The sequence below is a fragment of the Meriones unguiculatus genome, chromosome 3 (genome assembly GCF_030254825.1).
Source record: "Meriones unguiculatus strain TT.TT164.6M chromosome 3, Bangor_MerUng_6.1, whole genome shotgun sequence".
NCBI lineage: Eukaryota > Metazoa > Chordata > Mammalia > Rodentia > Muridae > Meriones > Meriones unguiculatus.
The window spans coordinates 108041768-108068551 of NC_083351.1; the positions used below are offsets into that span (position 1 = coordinate 108041768).

General features: G+C 36.0%; 1 protein-coding gene across 5 annotated transcripts in view; it reads right to left on the reverse strand.

Moving 5' to 3' along the window:
* Window positions 1-1159: 1159 nt before the first annotated feature.
* Cdh18 (cadherin 18) overlaps window positions 1160-26784 on the reverse strand; it is a 1064923-nt gene continuing 1039298 nt past the window's right edge. For 3 of the 5 annotated variants that reach the window (XM_060380420.1, XM_060380419.1, XM_060380418.1), the window contains 2 exons: window positions 9728-9979; window positions 1160-3288 (listed from right to left, as the gene is read on the reverse strand). In XM_060380420.1, coding sequence (XP_060236403.1) covers window positions 2798-3288; window positions 9728-9979 — 743 coding nt within the window. In that variant the 3' untranslated portion in view covers window positions 1160-2797. The remainder of the gene's footprint in view (window positions 3289-9727; window positions 9980-26784) is intronic. The other 2 variants (XM_060380422.1, XM_060380421.1) reach the window with 2 other exon arrangements.

Sequence of the window (26784 nt, forward strand, 5' to 3'; positions counted from 1 at the left end):
CATGGCTATCCGTTGCACGGAAAGACAGCAAAGAGTACGTATGGAAATACAGCCCTGAACTCTGAAAGCTTTTCTTTCATGTGGATAAAACTGTAAGGTTTTAATTTAACCTATTGATGCTTAAAAAAGTAACCAATTTTCACAGCATAATTTTTAATTATCATTTCTATGCTTGCTTTTTTAAGATAACAACAATAAAACTTGTTTTGTACTTAATTAAATAACTCTACTTTCAGTGTCGATGTGAAATGTAGCCTAGAATAGCTTTCTTAAATTATACGGGAAATAAAAGTATTTCCAGACTTGGAAAGCATCATATTCATCTTCATATTTTGATTACTACCAGGGACTTAGAAGCAATATCAATATAATTAATATGTAGCTAGAATGAACTTACAGTGTAACCCCTCATTCTACAAAACCAGGCAAGTATTTTAGTACTCACAACTATTTAGATCACCTTGACTTTGCGACAGATTTGAAAGGATTCACATAGTGTCACTCTTCAAACCCCCATTTGTGAAATAACCTGGTGATTATATTTATATATTGAAAACACTGATTAAATTTTGCAAAATCTCAATCCAAAACTTAAATGGAATGTTAAAGATGAAACAGTCCTAGGCCCCCAGAGCCCAGTAAACAAGAGATCTAGATTCACTGTGCTCACCAAGAAGCAGTCTCCTTAGTAGGGATGCTTCCTTGTTAGCATAAGCAGACCATGGGGGTCCTTAGGCTCTTCTTCCTGCCCCTCTGTGTCTTTGATTTAGCCTTACACAGGAAGGCACCCCTTTAAGATGTTTAAAAATAAAGATAAAACGACATCTGGGAATATAAGTTGTTGTAAAAAGCTTAAATTTCATTTTATTCCTCAGGCTTAGAACACAAACTGAGAATTATTCAAATTAAACCCCAAACCTCAAAACTTGACTAAGACAGCACAAGGCAGTTTCAAACAGAGGCACAGTCCCAAAGTTTGCATAAGGATAGAACCAGAAAATGTTGTATAATTTTCAGGGACATTATATTATAATAAATTTAAAGATTAAATGAAAATAATCTGTTCCTTCAAATACTTTATATTTTGTGTTTAAAAATTCCACCTTGCCAAGAATACACAGATGAGGTAATTTCAAATAGTAGTACCTTAATGTTCTACTTTTTCTTTTTTTTTTCTTCACATAAAGCCCTGAAAGCAAGGGAAAGAAATATTTATTTAAATAAAAGTTTAAAAAGCCCCAGGAAGTTATAAGGAAAATGAGATTGTTTGAAAAATATTTAAATTATTAGACTTGTATCACATATTTATTTAACAATAGCTTCACTTCACTCTTAAAAGTTTCATAAAATTTTCTGACCCTAAGATAATTATGTGGTAAAATGTATGCTTGTATATATGTTAAAGCTATTGGTGTTGGTACGTTGGGTGTGTGTAAGTCTTCAGGTAGCAGAATACTTTGCACTTGGCAAGCTGTTTCTGCAGTGACTGCTTTGTCCTCACAACAGCCCTGTGAGGTAGGCAGGAAATCAATTGCCATTTCTACACTGCAGCTGGGTCCCTGACATTCAGAGACTCTCAGGTATCTCTTTCAGGGGTCATCTGTGTGATTCCTCTACTTCTTTGGCCTGCTCCTACATGTTTTTTTTTTTTTTGTTGTTGTTTTTTGTTTTTTGTTTTTTTTGTTTTTTGTTTTTTTTTTGTAAGTGCCACATGTGCAAGGACTGACCAGGGAAACTGAAAATCTGAAACCACATGAAGGAAGAAGGTGGCTAAACAACAGTAGATAACACAAAATGATCAAACCTAAGCACATGGCTTACACATTATCAATGCCCAGCTAAGGTGGAAATAAGTGAAATGTGGTGAGGTATAGACACGTCAGAAAAAAAACAACCCATTTCAAGTATAAATGCACTAAAACGAAAGGGGATCAAAACAGATAGATAAACACAAAAACTTTATAATGTTTTATTCAGGATGAGGTTTGTATTTATTTTTTAAATCAAAATTTCCCTGACATATCTAATGATTGGAGTCTACTCATTTTATCAATTTTAAAACATTGTCTCCTGTTAACATAGAAGATGATGGACAGGACAGAGACCTCCGTCTCCATGTTGTGAACAGTGCATCACCAGTGCACTGAAGTTGCATATGTCATAGTGCAGGCAGCAAATCCCCATGCTCCATCAGCTGTGTATGGAGAAAAGTAGTGGGGAGGGCAGAGGAAAATGGTATATTCAAGTCCATGACAGAGTCGCGTAATATATTGGGAATACCCCCTGTAATTTAAGCAAAGGGAAAAAATGTGATCTGTCATAATAAAGGACTATGGGTCTCAAAACTACTCCCAGAAAAAAAATAGCGAAGGAGGCTGTGACTACCTCCATGTGTTTCCATGTGCTGTGCATTACACCGTTCGGATCTCACAGTAATTTTAAGCCCCACCCCCTTGTGTAATTTGGCTTTGGGTAAAAGAAATCACAACATCATGAAATAAATATTCATTGTTTGGCTTAGTTCACATATTCTTAATTAAACAGTACCATAGACTTTATTGAGCATTTGAAAATATACACAAGGAGCAATAGCTTTTTCTCTGTATATTTTTTATATCTGACTTTCTTCCAATTAAATAACCCACTTTTGATCATAAAAAGGGCACTTGTTTCTACAGGAGCTGTGTACAGCTTGCTCAGTTCCAAGTACTGTTTCCGCTCAACTTCCTTTTCAGATTGAGGTCATATCTCCACTTGGTCAGGAAGCAAATTCTACAAAGCTCCAAAAATTAACCCCCTAAGTTGTTCTTTCAGATTCTAGTTCTCCATAGAGTTCAGCTAACTTTTTAAACTCGGGTCCCCAGTCTCCAAGGTAGTGATAATCCTGGTCTGATTGCGTGGTTGCAGAGTCCAGTGAGCTGATAGACCCAGCTTCTGACCTCTGACCCTCATAGGCATAAGTCTGAAGAGAGTCATAAGGGGGCACACTGGGGTCCAAGTCTGCTTCTGCCAGTCTTTGCTTAATAAACTCCTGAACATCTATAGTCTCCAGGGTGGACAACGACTGGTGTCTAGGAGTGAGCTTCACTTCAGGCCTGATGTCTCTGCGGTACTTGAACTCCTCTGCAGCAGAAGGATTCCTCAAAGCTGTGATGTCAAAGGCCTCGGTATCTTCCTCACCACCTCCCTCATCATCATATGTGACCACATTCTCCCGCACATCCTCCTCTGAAATGATCAAGGGTTCTTTTTTGCTGCGCCTCAGGGTGATAAAGAGAACCACAATGGCTGAAGAAAAATGGAAACAGGATGAAGTTAGCAGAAAGAAGACAATTCTTGAACATTGGCTATCAGTATTTTCCAGTTCCTATTTTCTACTCCATCTGGAGTTAAGATTGCATTGCAGCACAATCTTGATCTGAGCACTACAGAATGATGTCACAGGTATTTGGTTACTTCACAGAATGTCTAAGACTATATGTTCAATGACCCATTGTAGATTTGCTGATTTCTATGAATCTGTAATATTCTCGTTTGCTAAGATTGTGTCTTGGCTCTCACTGCCATCCATTATCTAATGTGATGGAAAGAAACCAATTCAAACTTTTGACTGGAAAATATTTGTTAATAATTTATGAATAATCATTTTGTATATATTCACAGAGGCCAGGAAATATTTCTGTAATACTCAAACCTGTTAAGTTTTGGTCCTTTATAGAAAGTCAGTGCAAGTATATTACGTATGGTTGATCTATTCTCCTTTTGAACTACAATATCAGGAACTAATATTTGACATTTTCCTATAAAGCTGCTGTATAGAAATTGTTCACTTCATGACATTTTCCTTATAATTTTTGTATTCCTCACTGCAGAGCTATAGTTCTAATCAATTAAAAAATGAAGAAGCAGAGACTAAGAAGAGGGGAAATAACACAACAATCAACAGAATTATTGATGAAGTAGAAGAACTAGGCAGAAGATAACAGATAGATAACAGATAACAGAAGACAGCAGAGATAACAATGCCAACCCAAGGATAATGATATTTTTAGTATAATTTCCCACTCTCTGATACGGGCATTGTGTGCATATGTTAACTCAGATACACACATTTTTAAGTAAGTGAACAACTAGACGATGGTTTATGGTCTCTTAACAAAAGCAGTTACTAACATTGCAAGCATTGGATAAAGTAATAAAAATGTCCTGGTCACTTGGCTTTGGACATTTCTCAGTGTTTTGTTCCTTTATACTCTCGCAAATAAAAAAGGATTTCAGTGAAGCTTTGTTATAGAAACTTATCCACATAAAAAAGCATTAAAGCATAAAAACACTATCACAGACATAAGCAGACGATTTGAATTCTTCACAGTGTAAATGCTTCAATACTTGGGTGCATCACATTTACGTAATGAAATTTGAAGAATTTTGATATGTTTCTTGAGTTGTGATTTCTTATATTATCTAATATGCAAAAGTTTAAATGTAGTCAAGATAAGTGTCTTTTTAGATATACTTGTTTTAATTTTTTGTGTATAAGTGCCATTCTGAATGCATGTAAATGAATTTCATGCATGCTTGAGACCCACAGACACTAGAACATGGTGCTTGAGCCCTTTTTCATGCTGTCACATGGATGTTGGAAAGCAAAGGTGTGACCTCTGCAGCAGGAGCAAGTACTCTTAAATGGTGGGTCACCTTTCCATTCCCTCAAAATATATATTCCTTCAAAATATAACAGTACTTATTTAAATATTGAATGTTTAATGTTTTTCATGTAACTAACAGTTATTTACTATCTGACACACACATTCATAACATAAAAGTGAAAACATAACTCTACCACTTGCATAGATTTCAGAGTGAAGTGAATGTCATTTATACTCATGAGATGCTAGGACGCACATTGTAGTTCCAGGCAGCTTCCGGTTAATTCAGGGAAGATAATTGAAGCAGACTAGATTGTGGTCCAGGCCATTTTCATTCATATTTTTTGAACACCTATTTTTGGAGAAGTTGCTATTAAGTAGATACTTTACAAAGAATCTTTTTGTGGGTGAACGAAAAGAAATTTCTATGAATACAGAATCATGCTAGGTAATTAGAACTCCTTGTGCTATAAATAGCCTTTCAAAGAACGTTACTTTTATGTGTTCCTACAAAATCTTTTCTTGCTATTACTACTTTACCTAATTGTTCTGTGAACATTCTAAGCACTTGAAACTGGAACTAAACATTTTCATTAAATCCAATGAACAGAAGCACATCATTTTAAGAACAATAATAAAGATGTTAATTATATGGACATATTAAAGAGAAAAAATTTGAAAACTTGAATATCAAATTTAAATATTCAAATAATCCACCCTGTTTTGGAATTATATATGTAATATGTGTATATCATCTTTTGATAAGTTGTTTGGGAAATACAGTATCAAAAAATCATGGTGTTATAAATTAGGAAAGTGATTTTGCCCTGTTTATTAATATTGTAAAGAATCCCAAGATATTGAAAGAAGACTTTAGTTGTATAACCTAGCATGGAATCTCAATGATTTGCTGTGCTTTGGAGATATTTTCATTTTTTATTACTTTATCCTTATTTCTTTTTTCTCTCTTATTTGAAATGTAACAAAGAATTTGCGATTATTGTTACTATTATTACTTAGGTAAGTTTTCTGACAGAGCTCAATAGAGCAGGATGGCCCTGAATTCCTGATCCTCATACCTGCTTCTTATGAGTACTGAGATTGAGATATGTTCTTCCATACTTGGTTTATACAGTGCTGGGGACTGAACTCAGTACTTTGTGAATACCACACACTCATTCTACACATTCTGGTGCATTTCAGCCCTAACATAAATTTTAAATTATTTATTTACTTAGTATAACTTAAGAAGTATAGATGCTTTGACAGTGTGGAGACCTGTGCACCATCTGCATGTAGTGGCCACAGAGGCCATAAGAAGGTGTCGAATAGCCCAGAATCGGAGTAAGACATGTTTGTGAGCCAACATATAGTGCTGGGAATTGAATCTCGGTCCTCTTTAATGGAATCAACTGCTGTTAACTGTTAAGATAATTTTCCAGCCTTCCTGATAGTATATTTCCAAAAACAAAAATTCAGGTAAATTTATTCTGGTTCACTCATTAATTTTATTCCCAAGGTAATACAAATTTAGGTAAGTACTTATAAATGACTTTTTAGATTATTTTTCCTATGATATTTTTTAACATCTCTATATTTGGACTGCTCAGGGGTTTCCAGATTCATACATAATCCTTGTGTGGCTTGCATTTGCTTTTATTGTATGTTGATCTCAACATGCTCTCTGCAAACAGATATCATCACAGATGTGTTTACCTCCAAAATGTCTGTTGATTATTTTATATGCCAAAATATCTTGGTATTAAATTTGGTAGAAAATGAAGTGGCACAATCACAGTGATTATTTTGATTAGCTTCACAACTGCTATTGGCAGCCTCTGGTCATGGCAGTCTCACTGAAAATTTTCCAACTCGGATAGCGAGAGTCTCTTGAGATTATTTAATTGAGAACAAATTGGCAGTAAGTGCTATGTCTTCTACTCTTTCTCATATTCTACTTTTCCCTCACTCTCTATTTCTGCTGCCCCTATATATGGTTTTCTTGCTATATCACACTAAAACTCCAGTTGTCATGTGGCTGAACATGATAAATATTTGCTAATCAAGTTATTTATTCTCTAAATTGCTTCTGGCATTATCAGTAGATCTGTTGTACATGTGTTTGTTTGTTTTCTGTGGTGTTTTTTTTTTCATGACACTACATGTTTCTGATGTTTTTTTTCTGTCTCTTCTTCCTTCTTTCTTTCTTTCCCTCCTTATCTTCTTTCCTTCCCTTCCCTTTTTGTTTCTTGAGTTCTTTACTGTTCTATGCCTTCAAATTTCTTTTCTTTAAAAATCTCAATATATCTGCACCCAGGACAGTTCTGGTCTTCGTTTCTGAATATGTTTACTTGCTATGGCATGTGCATGAAGTGTTTCTCTAGTTCTAAGCTTGCAAAGACTCAATGTATCCTCTGTATGATACAGTCTTCTTGGTAACATGCAAACTCACTCAAATATTTAAGTATCAAAGGTTCTTTGACTTTTATCCAAAGTGTTTTGTTATGAATTCTTCTTTAGCTTAGCTCAAATATACTGATAAACACCTTATCAAAGTATACTTATCATCAACACTGTGAAAGTTCATCATAAGAAAAATCCATGTTGCCATGTTTCTTATCCACATATGCATTGCTTTTTATTTTTTTTTAATTTATTCACTTTATATTGCAATTTTAACCACTCCCTCATCTCCTCCCAGACCCAGCCTCCACCGCACTTACCCCAACCCTATCCTTCTTCCCTAGTCTACTGAAAGGGGGAGTCCTCCTGACCTACTATCTGGGCATAACCCCTCAAGTCTCACCAGAACTGCCTGGATCCTATTCCTCTTTGGGCTGGTAAGGTTGCCCAATCAGGGGAAAGTGATCAAAGAACAGGCAAGCAGTTCATGACAAGACAGCCCTGCTCCCCTTGCTAGGACACCCATCTGAGCATGGCTTCTAGGTCTCCTTTGTGTATGGTCCTTTGTTGATACATCGGTCTCTGTTGACTTCCTGGGACCCAGCTTTTTTGGTTGTATTGGTCTCCTTGTGGAGCACCTGTCCCCTCCATGTTCTTAAATCCCTCCACACCCTTCTTCCATAAGACTCCCTGTACTCTGCCCAAAGTTTTGCTGTGGGTCTCTGCATCTGCTTCTATCCCCTGCCGGGTAGAGTCTTTCAGAGGAAATGTATATTAGGCTCTTGTCCTGTTTCCTCTCATCTGCTGCTTCTGGTGTCTACCCTGTTTGCATTTTGATTGAAAATTAAGCATCTTTTCTACGGTCTTATTTGTTGTTTAGCTTCTTAAGGTCTGTAGATTTTAATGTTTCTCTTATATTATGTAGCTAATATCTGTATATAAGTGAGTATATACCATGAGTGTCTTTCTGGTTCTGGGATACCTCACTTAGCATGATCTCTTCTTCTACTTCTATCCATTTGCCTACAAATTTCATGATTTCCTTATTTTTCATTGCTGAGTAGTTTTATTGTATAAATGTACCACAGTTTCTGTACCTATTCTTCAGTTGAGGAACATCTAGGTTGTTTCCAGGTTCTGACCATTATGATAAAGCTGCTATGAACATGATTGAGCAAATGTCCTTGTTGTAGAGTGGAGCATCTTTCAGATATATGCCCAAGAGTGGTATAGCTCGATCGTGAGGTAAAGAAAGCTATTCCCAATTTTCTAAGAAAGCAACAAATTGATTTCCAAAGCAGTTGTAGAAGGAAAATAAAAAAGATAGCATCTTCTATAAATGGTGTTTGTCTAACTGGATGTCTACATGTAGAAAATGACTAAAAGATCTGTACTTATTACTCTGCACAAAATTAAAGTCCAAGTGGCTCAAAGTCCTCAATATAAAACCAGACATACTAAATGTGCTAGTAGAAAAAGTGGGAAGGACCTTAATCTCGTTGGCAGAGGAGACAAGTTCTTGAACAGAACACCAACAACTCAGGCTATATGATCAACAATAAATGGGGCTCCATGTAACTGGAAAGCTTTTGTAAAGCAAAGGACACTTTTAACAGAAGAAAAAGACAAGCTACAGATTTAGTAAAGCTCTTCACCAGCTTTATATCTGACAGAGGGCTAATATCCATAATATATAAAGAACTCAATAAATTAACTCAATAAATTAAAACACCAACAAACCAAATTATACAATTAAAAATAAGCTACATCTGAGCAGTGGTTACAGGTCTTCTCCATGCATTGTCCTTGGTTGGGGTAACATTCTCTGCAGGGCCTCCAGGGGCCAGGTTTTTGGCTCTGTTGGTCTCCTTTTGGAACTCCTGTCCCCTCCAGGTCCTTCTGTCTCTTGCTTCTTTCATAAAATTCCATGCATTCTTCCCAAAGTTTGGCTATGAGTTTCAGCCTCTGCTTCAATACCTTGATCAGTAGTCTTTTAGAGCCTGTCACAAATAGAGAGGACCTAAAAGCCCAACACAGATGAAGCCCATAAACTCATTCTTCAATTGGGTTCCCTAGTAAGGGGAGCAGGGGTTGTCTCTGGCATGAACTCAATGGCAGGCTCTCTGATCACCCCCCTTGGGGGTGCAGTATTGTCAGGCCACAGAGAAAGAAAATGCAGCCATTCCTAATGAGACATGATAGGCTAGGGTCAGATAGAAGAGGAGGAGATCCTCCCCTGGTAGTGGACTAAGGGTGGGGCATAGGGGGAGAAAAGAAAGAGAGGATGGGATTGGGAGGAGAAAAGGGAAAGGGCCTCAGCCAGAATACTAAGTGAGTAAATTGTAAGAAATAATAATAATTAATAAAAAAATGCAAAAAATTAGCAAAACAGAGAATTCTCAGGACTATTGAATGGACTATTGAATGGCAGAGAAACACTTAAATGGTCAGTGTAGTCACCAGGGAAATGAAAATCAAAGTGACTCTGAGACTCCATCTTACACCCATGACAATGGCTAAGATCAAAAGCTCAAGTGACAACACATGCTGGAGAGATTTTGGAGAAAGGGAAACCCTCCTCCATTCCTGGTGGTAGAGCAAACTTGCACATATGAATTCCTTACTCTTCAATTCCTTCATAGAGTTGCCATAGTTATCACATTGTAGCCACTTACCAAGGAGAATGACAACACAAAGAAGAATAGCGATTAGGGCTCCTGTGCTCAAACCAGCGGAGGACAGGAAGGCTTCTGCATGGCAGGTCCGGACGCGCCCATCTCTCTCGCATGCACAAACCCTGATGGTGAGGGTACTGCTGCTGCTGAGAGAGGGGATTCCACCATCAGAGATCATAATGGGCAGATAATACACATCCTGCATAGTTCGACTAAATCTCCTCCGCCTGGTCAGAATGCTGGCTGTGTTATCTATGACAGACATAAGCAAAACAAAATATACTTAGTAATTCTGCATTAAAGATTCACATTTCCTTTCATGGGTACAATAGGTATATGCAATTTGCAAGCTTGTAAATTGGACAATACAACACGAAGTGGAAGTTTAAAGAAACAGCATATATCAGTTCTCAAATTGAGAAACATATTTGAACCATTAATTGATCCAACTTCAGGGACAGGTATAGAATGGCATGGAAGGGCAAGAGATTAAACAATAGACATTTTGGACATAGACATAATACCAGATACAATTCAAAAGGTGAAAATGGCATAAAGCCAGTACAGAGTCATAGGAAACTTCTGAAAATAAAGATTATGGTTGCAAGAGACTGGGCAGACATTTCCATTCTTTCAGTAAATCTTTTAAGTCACTTTATTTCCATTTAATTTAAATGTATAATAAAACCCAACAGTACAAATCTTGCTGAACATTCTTTAGAGAGAACATAGAGAAGCCAAGCTGAATTTAAGCTGCGAGGCTCCTTCTCACTGTCCATCAGTGACTGAAGGTAATATGCAGGCTGTAGGTGGAAATGCCAATGATATTACCTAGTTGTGAACCCTGTGTGCCACAACACTGAACACCCTGATAGTTTGAAATTTTCTTGAGGATAAACACTAGAATTGCAGTTAAGTATGGTGAGTAATAGAGAAACCAAAAATATTTATGTTACTTTTGAGTTATAAATAGATGTTTTATGAAATGGTGACATAAAACTGTTTCATTATTTTTCAGCTAAAGATCTCTGTTCTTTTGCAAAGAACAGAGAATTCAGGAAGTAAAAGCCTCTCACCTAGAAAGGCTTAGCACAGCAAAATAACAAGACCCTGAAAAGGGATGTTTGACACTTGACTGGAAATTCAAAAGATATACTTGGTGGAACACTTACTGAACTTGAACAAGAAATGCGGACCATCAGGAAAGAATATCAAAAATGGAAAAAAGAAACAAACTCACAAAAAAGACAGGTATTAAGTGGTAATAAATATATAGATAGATGGATAGACTGATGGATAGATAGATGATGCATAGATATACTGATAGACATTGATATAGAGAATATAGAGCTATCAAATATTAATCATGGAAGCATTATACATAATATATATTTATATCAAGTCAGAATGGACTTTCTTCTGATAAACCTTCACAATGCTGATGCCAGTAATAATTGATAGAGTGTTTCTTAGCATACTTTGAGTTAAGCTAAAGAAAATTTCATAATAGATTAGCTTGGGCACAGGTCAAATAACTTTCTTTTGTTTAGGTATTTTAGTGAGTTTGGATAATATCAAGAAAGACTGTGTTATATTATCCTATGTTAAATCATATGTAATATAATATATACTTTAATTTGATAGATATCTTCAGTAGAGGAATTAAAATATTATGCAAAAAGTATGTCTACTTATTTAAAAGTATCTTCTAAACTGAATAGTGAATTTAGAGTAACTCACCAAATATAATGGTAAAATTAGAAAATAAACGACAAAAGTTTTGAAATAACAGTGAGACCACACATAAGGTACAGATGTGATGAGTAAAATGTCTATAAGTAATTCCACAAATGTCTAAAATTTTTAGATTACAATTAGCATAATTGTATTACATTATGTAATGTGATTGTGTTATGTAATTGTGAACAGGCATTTTAAGTTCAGTGTAAAAACAACAATAAATCTGTTCTACTTATTAAAAATAGTATAGTCTTTATTCATTATTTCTTATTCACATTTAATATTCAGAAATTAATATGAAAGTCTATTATATAAATATGGTGAATGACGATGCATAGATACTATATTTGATGGAGAAATGTTATAATAATATTGAGATGCCTTAGAAATAATGAAATCCAAAGTCTCTGAAAAGCAATAATATCAACAGTAACTGTAGGTTTGTGGAGCTTTAAAGCACCAGGAATACTTTGGAACTGAAAAATTTGTGAGATTTTATTTTCATGCATACATTTAGAGTAGAGTATATTACTGAATTGATGGCTGTCTTTCAACCTCTGTTTCAGAAATGATAGAGGACAACAGAATAGAAGTAGTACAATGGAAATTACTATTGGCCATGAAATTTGCATATAATTTCTTGAATTCATTTTATGAATATCCTGTTTCTATATATTTTTAAAGGATCCACATAGTAGATATTAATTTCTGACCTACTTTTGGTAAACCAGTTGGGATTAAAGTTAAAATAATAAATGTTTTAAATATATATATTCAGTGGCTAATAAATTGCATTTTAAAATAACATATATTAGAAAGTATCAAAACCATGTGAACTTGAATGTGAAAGAAATATAAACACTTTCCTAGTCATTTCAATAGGTCCTTTGTTTTAGAATGAAATCTTAAACATAAATTTTATATGAAATATAGGCAATCAGACTATAGAAACCATCTTTCCATATCAAACACAGCAGCAAAAGCATTTGAGAGTTTCAGTAGTGTATCTCTAATTGGAGTAAATTTTAAAGTTTTGTTTGTTATTTATCTGAAGACAGTTGAGAAGTACATTCTCATCCAGACAGATGAATAGGCTGGATTTCATATTTTCTTTGTACACCACTTCTCAAGAAGGTGTAAGAGCCATTCATCACTTAACTATTAGAGTGCACACATGAAACAAGTTTGTCTTTGTTTCCTTTATGTAATATGTTTTGATATGAACTGTACTTGGCAAGATCTTATCTTCTGTTAGCTTCTTATTGCATTGTCATCTGCTATAAGATTAAAACCAAAATGAACTAACTAAAATGTACAATCCTTCCACAGCATAATCCGCTGGCTGGATTCTTTGGAGAAGACTCACACCCTCTGTACCTCTTGCCTTTCCTTTCACAAAACCCTAACTATAACTGCAATATCTCTTCCAGCTCTGAATTCTGTCAGTTCATTTAGGTTTGTAAACATCCTGTGGCCTGACTTGTCTGTCTGCCAAAACAGCAACCTTCTGTCCAGCATATCAGCATGTTCTCATCTGAACTCCGTTAGGCCATCCCTGTGACCATCTGGTACCCTTCTTCTTCATAAACTTTTGCATTCCAAAGAAACACAACAATCTAATGGTTCTTTTAGATTCACAAATAAGTTTGAAAAAAATTGCATACTAGTCACTATACTTAAGCCGTATGATTTATATATAGACAAAGCTTTCAGATGAGACTAGAAATCAATCAACTAAAATTTATTTATTTATTTTTTTAAAAAATGCAGTGAAGTAGCATTTCTGAGTTTCTTCCCATGTTTGCTGAGCAGTTCTGTCACTCTCATTAAGAAAAATATCTTCTTAGAGAATAAAGGTTTGGAGAGGGGCATGGGAGTAGATGAGGAAGGGAGTGTTAGATTGTGGGAATGGGAGGGAATGAGGGATTGGCTACAGCTGATATATAAAATGAATAAACTGTAATTAATAAAAAATAAAAACATATATAGCAAAAAAGAAATGTGTCATCACAACAGCAAAAAAGAAAAAGAAAAGAAAGGTTTTATCAACATTTTAATAAAGATATTCAAGAACTCTTTAGTCCATTTGACTATTGATTATACAGAAGGGTTATATGCATATACAACCAAGCATACAAGAGAGAAATTAGAAAACATAAATATTAATGAATCAAAAATTAATATACTATCAGGAAATCTGCTTATGAAAAATGTGAGTGTTAATTAAGAGAAGGGTTAAATAAGAAGATATTAACCAGGTAGGTAAGCGCATGTCAGTTTATAATGGCACTCAAGAAGCAGACAGAGGAGTATGAAGGCTCATGGCCAGCCTATTCATGGTCAGCTTAAGTCTCCATGAGTTATAGTGACAGATACGTCTCAGAAGAAAAGGAGGAGAACGGAAATGTGGTGGTGAATGAAGAGGTGGTTGGGTCTTCAAACTTAAAACACGAAAACTAAATACCAAACCGTTCATAAACATGGCATAACAATATAATGGTAAAAATAGAAGTAAATGTAACAGCATGGAAGAGGGACTGCCTCTGACACAATCTGATTGGCCTGTTCTTTGATCACCTCCCCATGAGGGGAGAGCAGTCTTACCAGGCCACAGAAGATGACAATGCAACCACTCCTGATGTGATCTGATAGACTAATATCAGAAGGAAGGAGAGGAGGACCTCCCTTATCAGTGGACTTGGGGAGGGGCATGCGTGAAGAAGAGGGAGGGAAGGTAGGACCGGGAGGGGAGGAGAAAGGGGCTTATGGGGGATACAAAGCAAATAAAGTGTAAAAAATAATAAAAATATATATATAAAAACAAAAACAAAAACAAAACAAAACAAAAAAAAATGTTGGAATATGAATGTTGGTGAACACATATTCCTATTTCTTCAGTTTGTTGAAATGTTCCCTGCCCTTTATGTAGATGTGAGGTCAGGTTGATCCTGCATTGCCACTGTCCTTTGCAATGAATATAAAGAGGTCAAATAAGGCTGACTATGTGTTCAGAAGAGGAAAACAAAGCAACACATATGAGATGGTAAAAATAGAATTTTTAATTTTATTTTTATGCAATATTTTAAATTTTATTTTTCTAGAGAATGAGTCACCTTTCTCTTGTTCTCATTGTGAGTGGGAGGATAAAAGGTTAGAGACACCGTGGCTTATTAAATCCAGGAGAGAATGGATTAAAACTACTGCATCAAACAACAAACACACACACACACACACACACACACACAAATATCAACAATGCTTGAAACATTCAGAGAGAACAAAATCGCACTGTTCTATCTATACTAAAATATCTACCAAAACTCCTAGCTCCAATAGAAATTCACTTTCCTCCCTTAGGGGCAGAAGGTGCACACAGTGTTAACTTTGCAGTATTCGTGTTCCTGGAGTCTGCAAAGAACAGCACAACTCTGTCAGGTGGAGCCAGACAAATGTTAGTAGCTGGTGACCCTGAGACTTGACTGGTAGGGCAAGCAGAGCCACAGTAGAATAAAAACATGTCCAGCTCCTTCTTGACAGGAGTTAAGTGACTCAGCAGGGCACAGTGGCTGCCACATCCATTAGAGGATGTCTGATGTTTGGTTTGTAACTTAGGGGAGATTATGCGTGCACTATTTTGTTTAGGAATGGGAGAAATCACTAAATGTTTTCCTGAAACCCTGTGGATAAAAACAGAATTTTAAATGTTTATGCTCGATGGAGAAATTAAGCACATTACAGCACCAGCTGCGAGTTCTTATTTGAAGGCCAAAAATAAAACTATGGGGATATTGACTGCTATGCAGCTGACAATGCTGAAGAAATAAAAAAAAAAAAAAAAAAAAAAGCACTGAAAAGCTCCCAGGGCTTCTAATGTGTCTCAAACAAAATGACTACATTGCAATACCATTGCACTGTGAAATTTGAAAGATAAAATATCAGAAGATACAGAGTCAGGAAAGAATCATTCCATATGCAATGTCTCTTTAAGGTTTTCAGTTAATACTAACCAAAATATCCCCACACAAATATTTATTATACTTTTCTTTTAAATAAATTGTTAAAAATACGATATACGAAATTAATTGTATAATTTTAAAAAGATAAAATAATGACACAAAAATAATTAAAAATAACACAATAAAGTGAAGGAAAAATAAAAATGGAAACTACTGTAACAAAATCAAAACAGAATTAGAGCATAGTTCTTAAATGTTTTCTTTTGTTCTTTATTTTATTTTTTAATTTTTCATAATTTATTCACTTTACATCCCAATTGTAGCCCTCTCCCCCATCTCCTCCCCATCCCACCATTTCTCACTCTTTCCTTCTGCCTTCCCTAGTCCACTGAAAGGGGGAGTACTCCTCCCTTACTATCTAACCCTAACCTATCAAGTCCCATCAGGACTTCCTTGATCCTCTTCCTCTTTGGGCTGATAAGGTCTCCCCCTCAGGGGCAAGTGATCAAAGAATAGACAAAGGAATTTTTGTCAGAGACAATCCCTGACCCCCTTACTCAAGCTGTCTATGGGCTATATCTGAGCAGGGGTTCTAGGTCCCCTTTATGCCTGGTCCTTGCTTGATGCATCAGTCTCTGCAGGTCCCAGTGGGCCCAGCTTTTTTGGCTTTGTTGGTCTCCTTATGCAGTGCCTGTCCCCTCAGTGTCCTTCTCTCCCCTCTTCTTCCATAAGACTGTATGCACACTGCCCAAAGTTTGGCTGTGAGTTTCTGCATCTACTTTACTCCCCTGCTGGGTGGAGTCATTTATTGCTAAAGTCTATAGGATTTACAATTACACTTTACAGTTAGAATTAAACCTAGGACTTAGTCTGGCAAATCTGTTTTCATTAAATGAAGCCTAGTCCTTAAAGACCCAGCAGGAAGTTCATAAAACCAATCAGACCCACCACGGCTGGATAAGAATGGCTTTCCATTAGAGAAATAAGTTGTTCTGACATATCAGCAAAGGCAAGAACAAAGTTGTCCTGAAAACAAAGCCCTGACCTAATCCACTAATGATTTATTGGCTGATATGGCTACAGCTCATTCACTGTAGCTGCCAAACTATGAAGCTAAACTTGTTTAATAGATGGATAATTTTACTGTTAAAATTAAAATTATACAAGTTCCAGGGAAAGCTCAAAGAAAGAAAATCTGTATATCAATCAACAAATGTTTCTAACATTTCTTGCTACAATTTTACTATTACTTTCTTAACTGTGTTTTTAAATAACATTTTAAGATTATTTATTTATTTTATGTGTGTTTTGTCTAATGTATGTATGTATGTATGTATGTATGTATGTATGTGTACCTTTTGCATAACTATGCCAATGGATGTCAGAAGTAGGCATCTGATGCCATGACATTGAAGTTATGGATGGTCGTGAACCACCATTTGGGTACTGAGAACCAAACCACATGTCTCTGAAAGAGCAGTGAGTGCTCTTAACCTTGAACTATTTCTTCAGGCTCTTAACTATGTTTTAATTTAAAATAAGATTTCATTATTAAGAGCAAGGATATTACTTAAAAGTAATGACATTAATTAGATTAAATATTCATACGCTTTATCATATAATATTTATAGCAAAATAATTATCCAATTTTATTATCTTGACAAATGTGATCCATATTTATGTATTGAACTAAGGAAAACAACCACTCAGATAAATATTGTGAATTCTGTATGGTATAGCTACGTTAAGTACAGTATACAGTATATTTTCTATTGATAATATTTGATTATGTTTGTCCAGGAGATGAATGACAAGTTTATTTAGTTGTTTCTGCATATAGACAACATTACCATATTTGTGAATTTTACTTCAAGAAGAACTAAAATGTGACCAAATCCCTGCAGCATTCTGCTTGTTAATTTTTCCAAACACTGCATACACTGATTCATCTGTCACCTGTATAAACCTTGTTTAAAAGTGTTCTCTGTCATTCTATCTGGTCAAATGACACTTCGACTACTTTATTAGTGCAAACACCGTGCTCTCTCTGCACTGGATTGCATTGCAAGTCACATTTCATGCAATTCTTGTTTCGTGAACCACACAACAAGGGCCCTGGGAGCAAGAGCAGCAGGTGATTTAATTCTGTGAGTTCCAGACAGCTTACACCACTGTCTTACACACTGCAGACCACATGCCACTTTAAAGATTAAGTAGCAGGAACAAAACAGTGTTAACTTAAGGGCTGACAACAGAACTTCTCTTAGAGGGGAAAAAAAAATCCTTCCGAGCAGGGAAGGGAGAAGAGGTGCTGAACACTGTTGCAGAGGTAGCTGCAGTGGACCTGGCTGGAGAACAGTGTGATCCCCTGCACAGATGCAGCCCATGGCAGCTCAGACTCCAAGTGGGTTACATAGTAATGGGAACAGGGACTGTCTCTGACATGAACTTGGTGGTTGGCTCTTTGAAAACCTTCCCCTGAGGTGGGTAGCAGGGCACAGAGGCAGAATATGAAAGGCAGTCCTGATGAGACCTGATAAGCTAGGGTCAGATGGAAGGGGAGAAGGTCCTCCCCTATTTGTAGACTAGGGAAGGGTCATGGGAGGAAAAGAGAGGGAGTGATGGTGGGATTGGGAGGGGATGAGGGTGGGGCTACAGCTGGAAGACAAAGTGAATAAATTGTAATAAATGAAAAATACTTAAAAAAGAACTGTGACAGCTCAGTTGTAAAGGAAAGGAAATGTTTCTGAAAGCTGCACTGCATTTAAAGAAATGTGAGGATTTTCTTTATTCATATTTTAATTTTTGTCCAATAAATGAGCATGTTCACTGAAAATTTCCAAAGCATATTTAATATTTAAAGTTTTCTATTTTCTAATACAATATTCTTTAAGTATAGGTAATTATATTCTTATTCATTCCATTTGAAGGAGCAGAATAATTAAATATTGACTATTTTTCACTTTGTTTTTAAATAACTGAGATTTTACTTCATCTTCTTTTAAGTTTGTCTTGAAGACATAATATCACCTCAATGAAATTTTATAAAATAGTTGTTAATTTTTTTGAACATTCAGTGGGTAAATATGGCCTCTCGCCATTACTAAGAGACTGATATTTTAGGTAGAAAGGTGATTTATTTATTCAAGTCCTACCTCTAGGAATGTAGATTGGTACAGAAACACTTAAAGGAGTGCTCAACGTCCCTATCCATCAGGAAGATGCAAATCAAAACAACTCTGAGATTTCACCTTACACCCCTCAGAATGGCTAAGATCAAAAACTCAAGTGACAACACATGCTGGAGAGGTTGTGGAGAAAGGGGAACCCTCCTCCACTGCTGGTGGGAATGTAAACTTGTACAATCATTTTGGAAATCAATCTGATGCTGCTTCAGACAATTAGAAATAACACTTCCTTAAGATCCAATTATACCACTCCGAGGCATATATCCAAAATATGCTCAAGTACACAACAAAGACATTTGTTCAACCATGTTCATAGCAGCTTTGTTCATAATACCCAGAACCTGGAAACAACCCAGATGTCCCTCAATGGAGGAGTGGATACAGAAATTGTGGTATATTTACACAATGGAATACTACTCAGCAATTAAAAAGGAGGAAATCATGAAATTTGCAGGCAAATGGTGGGATCTAGAAAAGATCATCCTGAGTGAGGTAACCTAGAAGCAGAAAGACACACATGGTATATACTCACTTATAGGATAAACATACTAAATTCTGCACACCTAAACAAACTAAACAATAAGGAGGACTCTGGGTAAGATGATCAATCCTCACTTAGAAAGACAAACAGCATGGGCAATGGAAGAAGGAGAAAACAGTAAACAGGACAGGAACCTACCCGAAAAGGCCTCTGAAAGACTCTACCTAGCAGTGTATCAAAGCAGATGCTGAGACTCATAGCCAAACTTTTGGAAGAGTGCAGGGAATCATATGAAAGAAGGGGGAATTAGTAAGACCAGGAGAGGACAAGAGCTCCACATAGAGAACAACAAAACCAAAATATCTGGGCATAGGGGTCTTTTCTGAGACTGATACTCCAACTAAGGACCTTTCATGGATATAACCTAGAACCTCTGCTCAGATGTAGCCCATGGAAGCTCAGTGTCCAAGTGGGTATCCTAGTAAAGAGAACAGGGACTGTCTCTGACATGAACTCAGTGCTTGGCTCTTTGACCTCCCTCCCCCGATTTGTGAACAGCCTTCCCAGGCCACAGAGGAGGACATTGCAGCCAGTCCTGATGAGACCTGATCAGATAGGGTCAGATGGAAGGAGAGTAGTACTTCTCCTACCAGTGGACTTCAAGAGGGAAATGGGAGGAGATGAGGGACAGAGGAGGGGATTGGGAGGGAATGAAAAAGGGGGTTACAGCTGTGATACAAAGCAAAATAAAATGTAATTAATATAAAAAGTAAAAATGGAATAAAAAATCTTCTAATGACTATTTGATTCTAATCTGCAAAAGGCTGTTTGAAGTCCATTCATTTTTTATCTTTAATGATATATTCATTGTAAACTATTTTCTCACCTGAAAGTTCGAGGCTTTCGCATGTTATATTGATATTCTTTCTAGAAATTTACTTCTTTTATATTTTGAAATTTTACTATACATCATTTTTCTCCCTTTCTTTATTTACTTACTTAATTTTTTCAAGTTCTTGTCTTTTTTAAAAATTAATTTCCAAATACATAAACTATGATCTGCTCAATCTTTATAATATTTTATATATTTGTATATTTTCAGGGCTGACAATTTATTATTGGATAACCAAATGTTCTGCTCTTTCACTGGAAAAGATTATTTTCCTTGCTCTTGAAATGCTTTAGTTGCCTACATTTTTTTTAACTTTTAAATTTTTTATATTAATTATATTTTATTTACTTTGTATCCCAGATGTAGCCCCCATCCTTCATTAATGTCCAATCCCACCCTCCTTCCCTCATTTCCTCCCTGCCCTTCTCTAAGTCCACCGATAGGGGAGGTCCTCCTCCCCTTCCATCTGACCCTAGCTTATCAGGTCTCACCAGGACTGGCTGATTCTCCAACCAAGTACCATGCATGGATATAACCTAGAACCCCTGCTCAATGTAGCCCATGGTAGTTCAGTATCCAAGTGGGTCTCCTAGTAAGGGGAACATGGACTGTCTCTGACATGAACTCAGTGCTAGCTCTTTGACCTCCACACCCCTCGTGGGAGGAACAACCTAGCTAGGCCACAGAGGAAGACATTGCAGCCTATGGTTTTTTTAAGTAGCATTGGGTCCTCCTGCTTTTCCTAGGTCCATATTTGCTTGTCTATTGTAGTTTTCCTTGTTTAAGGTATTTTTCTTTTTTTATTGCTAATAGAAAATACTCTATAGCATATACTATCAACTTCTGTGTTCCAACTTACCTGACCACTAGTAACTGGTTACTTTCATGTTACTGTTGGAAATTATCAAGACCAACAACAATGTAAGGAAAAAGAGTCTATTTCAGTTTTCATATCTAGAAGGATAGAGTTCATCACTAATGGGAAAGCAAGGCATGGAAGCAGTAGCTAGAAGCTGGGTGATCACATTTTCATCCACACAAGCAGATGAACACAAGAGCAGACAAACAGAGCCTGAAGCCATGCAGTGTTTTGTGTTCTCTATTCCATCCCTAATGAGATACTGACTCCCAAATCTCTACAACCTGCTGAAGAGCACCACCAACTGAGTGCCATATATTCAAATATGTGAGCCTACAGAGGAACATTTTTCATCCAAACTACAGAAACCTACCATGTCTGTTACTCTCTGCTGAAACAGATAGATCAGATTTACAAGAATTTTCCTAGTATACTTATAGACTTCAGATTTGAACCAACACCTAAATAACTTCCTTCAGACTTCAAGGAAGCTTTCAATATAACACCTAAATAACTTCCTTCAGACTTCAAGGAAGCTTTCAATATATCCAACTGCCATTTTAATTTAACCATCAACATTTTTAAAACAAAAACATGAAAGATAAGAGATGAATTTGATTGAAACTAGGTTATGTACTACTCTGCCATTGTTTGCCAGAACTTTCTTTTAATATGGTCTGCCCATGTTTAGCATGTGTTACGGTATGCCTATTGAGCACACTGTACTGTGATGAGAAGAGAATTGTAACAGGTTTATAAAAGTGACGGTAGTAACACTTGGTTTCCAATAATGACTATCACAAATGACACACTGCTGTAATGTAAAGGTTCTACAAATAATCCCAACATTCAGACTATTCTTCAATGGCTCTTTGTAATATTTGAACATTAGTATTTTGGAAGAAATTGGAAAATTTTAGGTTTTGAGCTAAATAAATCAAGTTTTTTATTTTTTTTGTTTGTTTGTTTTGTACTGTAAATAGCCAATGATTTCTTATTTCTGTGTGTGAGTTAAGGACACTCAAACTATTAGGTAAATCCCTTTGGAAAGTATATAGCTTTCACTAAGACAAATGTTAAGCATACTTAAAAACATCTGAGGCCAATTACCCAGGGTTTCTGAGAGTTCATAACACACTAACTGATCTTTACACCAATGTATTTGAATATGTTTGAAGATAATGATTTATCTGAATGCTGTTACTCTAAAATTTTCATAAAACTGTTACCATACTGGAACAGGAAAATTGGGATAACCCAAAACTATGCTTAAAAGACAGGTCACTTATATTTGACTCAGCAATGAACTGTCTCTTATTTCCTTTGATTTGAGAACTGTTTTTTTTTTTCTTTTAAATTTTTTAGGTGCCTTAATCCTTTTATTTAAGTGTTTAATAAACAGGTCTTTCACATGATTGTTTAGAGTTATACATTATACATTATATATTAACTATGTGTTATATTTATACATTATGTATTATATAGTATGTATTATACACTATATATTATACATTATGTTAAAATTACATATATTATACATTATATAGTATAAAGTATATACAGAACATTATAATATAAGATATTTTTATGTTTTTATGTTATGGCCCATCTTACTCCTCAGATATCTTGGAGATATATGTGTTGCTGCAAACCTTGGTTGAGGTTCTGAATAAATTACAGTTGTACTCTAAATATCAAAGATTTTAGTATATTGAGAGCATACCTACAGACATCATTGTCATGACAGATGATCAATGAACAATGTCTTCTTTTCCAAGCTGAGTTAATATCCAACTTAAATAATGAAATTATTCCCAAATTTGTCTGAGCTTTTACAATTACAAAAAAGAAGAAGAAGAAGAAGAAAGAAGAAGAAGAAGAAGAAGAAGAAGAAGAAGAAGAAGAAGAAGAAGAAGAAGAAGAAGAAGAAGAAGAAGGAGAAGAAGAAGGAGAAGAAGAAGGGAGTGTTTAGGCTAAATTGTACTTCACTGATTAAGAAGGGAACCTTTGAAGCAAGTGTCTGTTTAGTGGGTCAGAGAACCAGTATAGCAAGATAACTAGTATGATTAAGATTTCAGAGAGGAGGGAATGTGAATAGACAGTTGACATTGTGATTTATTATTCTGCCCACACTTGCTTCTACAAGAAGCCTCTAAGGAATGAAGATTGCACAGTGAATACAGAATAACTATGAGAGCTCTTGAAAGTTTCCAGGACTGCTACTAAACCAGGAAATGAAAAGATCTCAAATGGGTGTAAGTGATTTTCACAAAAGTTTTTGCTAAAGTGAGAAGTTCAATTGGAAATTACTTTTGAAAGTCTAACAAAGATCTGAACCCCTCTACGAAAATTCTCTGAAAGTCAGAAATGTAAAGAAGGGTTCATTAAACTTTTCTTGGTTTTGACTACACAATGATCCTAAGCTCAGAGTTATGGTGCAGATAAACTCTCAGTAAAATCCTCCAGTGTTGTAGGAACAGAGAAAATCAGAGACCAACAGTCTACTCTGCTTAGCCTCTGGTTGGACTCACTTGAAGATCTTTAGATGCTTTTTGGAAGGAATAGTGAATCTTGTCTATGGTAATGTATTACCATGAAAGTATCAACTAGTGCTACAGTTTGGAAGTTTCAATACCTTCCAAAGTGAAGTTCGGGAATTTAACCAACAGTACATTACTGTTGAGGGTTGGATCCTAATCTGAAGAACACAGACTACTCATCTTTAGTGAATTTATGCCACACAACAAGAGCTCCTATGGTTAGGTTAGGCTGATACCCAGAATATAAGTCTTAATATGGATAAGTTCAAGAAAATACGTTAAAACGTAAATAAAAATAAAAATCACAAGTGTCTTGAATGTCTGTTATAAAAAATGGCCAGCGACCAAAGCAGTGAGTGTTTGGAACATATTTTCTCTGTCAGACCTCCTGCTTCTCTATCACATCATTTGCTCCACGCTGGTGTTTTCTTTCAGCATATTCCCAGCATATGTCATGGTGAGTAATGAAAGATAAGTAAGCCCAAACAACTTTTAGTAATGAAATGAAACATTCTTGATGACTTCAGTTCTTCAATTTCCTGAAAAACTGGTAGATTCCAAATTAATAAGAAATAAAATGAGTCATAAAACATGCAAAGAAAACATGAACGTCATATTAAATCATGTTATTCAGAATAAAGTTCATAACAAGCAGGGGAATATTACTACAATATAGATGAAATAAGTTATTGTTTATCCAGTACTAATTAATCAAAGCCCAAGGACTATTATAATTTCTTCTTGTATAAAGGATATACAAATATCATTTTATTTTTATTAAAGAGTCTGAAGGTTCTTAGAGGATTTAGTTTAATGACAAATCTCTCTAAAGGGCTTTGTCTTCAGACTCCTATACCATGTTCACTTGTCATCATGTGTGGATGCTCAAAGAAGGCACAGTCCTTCTGAATGATGACAAAGTTATATTTTATGTATGTTTTACTTTACCACATAAATTCTGATTCACAAGAATTTGCCTGGTATTATAGGATGAATATGGTTGATGTGTAGAAAAGATGAGGTGCATGAGGATTATACAGTTCAAAGGGGCCACAACAGATTGTCTTCTTAGAGAAACATCTTGAGCAGGAGTAGTTTTAAAAGAGTACAATCCTGGCATAATGGGTGATAAGGGATAATTTACACAATTATTATAAATAAATATGATTTGCCTTCTCAGATCTATTTTCTATGAAAAATGAAAGCACTCATTTATAAATCATATTAAATTACTTATTTTAAATTGTTACTTTCTCTATCTTTTTAAGACAAAAATAGAAACCTAGTTTCCATAATCTATAAAGCTTGAATTAGTTTAATTTATCTTTCAAGCCCACTCTTAATATTTCACTTTTTATAGATGTAGACATCATATTATTTTTACCCAATTCATTGTTCTCATTCTGGTACAGTTTCATTCTTAGACCTGTAAGACTTACTTAAAATCATTCAATATTTTTACTCTTTTGATGTTAAACTTTCATTACCATTAAGTTGGTTTGAAACTCCTCCATTTCTGTTAGTTGTGTAAACTTATTCAATGACTTTGGAAATCAATGTGGTGGTTTCTTAGAAAATTGGGAATAGAGCCTACCACAGAGGGCCTCTGAAAGACTCTACCTAGCAGTGTATCAAAACAGATATTAAGACTCATAACCAAACCTCCGGCAGAATGCAGGGAACCAAAAAAAAAAAAAAAAAAAAAAAAAAAGGAGGGGGAGATGTTGATAGGACCTGGACTGGAGAGGACAGGAATTCTACAAGGACCAAATATATCTGGGCACAGAGGTTTTTTATGAGACTGTTTCTCCAAACAATGACCATGTATGGATGCAACCTAGAGCCCCTGCTTAGATGAAACCGTTGGTATCTCAGTATCCAAGTGGGTACCCTAATAAGAGGAACAGGAACTGTTTCTGACATGAACTCAATGGTGGGCTCTTTGACCTTCCCTCCTCCCACCTCCTCAGTCCCCCACCCCCGCCGGGATAAGCAGCCTTGCTAAGCCACAGAGGAGGACTTTGCAGCCAGTCCAGAAGACACCTGATAAACCAGTATCAGATGTAAGGAGAGGAGGTTCTCCTTATCAGTGGACTTGGAAAGGGACAGGAAGGAGATGAGGGTGGAAGGGTGGGATTGGGAGGGAAAGAGGGAGTGGGATACAGATGGGATACAAAGTTAACAAACTGTAACTAATATTAAAAAAAAATAAAAATTAAAAAAAGATTGAGCTATACAGGTCCTGGGCATATAACAAAAAAACTCCCCACCCTACCCAAAGACACTTGATCAACTATGTTCACAAAAGCATTATTTGTAATAGCCAGAATCTGGAAACAACCTAGATGTCCTTCAACCAAAGAATGGATAAAGAAACTGCTACATTTACATATTGGAATACTCCTCAGCTATTAAAGACAAAGACATCATACAATTTTCGGGCAAATGGATGGAACTGGAAAAGATCTTCCTGAGTGAAGTAACCCAGACCCAGAAAGACACACATGGTATATACTCACTTGCAAGTAGATATTAGTCACAAATTAGAGGACAGCAATCCACTCACCCAAAGAAGCTAAATAACAAGGAGGGCCCAAAAGAGGATGTCCAGGAGATTGGTAGGGAAATGAGAGTAGGGATTAAGTGGGGGAAAGGAGAGAGAGGCTGGCAGAAAGAACTGAGGAGGTGGGGGACATCTATGGGATAGTGATTTCTTCCAGGAATGGAACTTCCAGTGGAGGGAGAAGGACACCCACACACCTATACAGAGGTAAAGGCACTACAAGAAAACCTTCAAAATCAACTAACCTGGACCCATAGTGGCTCATAGAGACTAAGCCACCATCCACAGAACATCCATGGGACAGTTCTGGACCCCCTACACATTTGTAACAGATTTACAACTTGGTCCTCTAGCAGCAAGAGAGCAAGAGGCTGTCTTTTTTTTTTTTAGTGCCTACCTTTGAATCTCTTTCCCTTAACTGGACAACTTTGTCTAGCCTCAATAGAAAAAAATGGGTCTAGTTCTACTCTATATGTCAAGGCATGTTAATATCCATGAGAAGTCCCCCCACAGGAATGTGAAGGAAAGAAGGAAGAGAAGAAAGAAAAGAAAAGAAAGAATGAAAGAAAGAAAGAAAGAAAGAAAGAAAGAAAGAAAGAAAGAAATAAGAGGAGGAAAAAAATCTTCAGAAGACTTGATTCTACCTACAACCACAAAAATTTGTCATGTCTGTTTATTCTTGCTACCATTTCAGTGTTGCTGTCGGTGGGTACTGGAAAAAAACTGAAAATGGATTTTGGATGCACCTCTGAAAAGAACACCACACATTTTAGAGGCTGAAATAGAGCTTTTTTGACTAATACTCATTGGATGTGTTAGACAGTTTTCTACCTACACC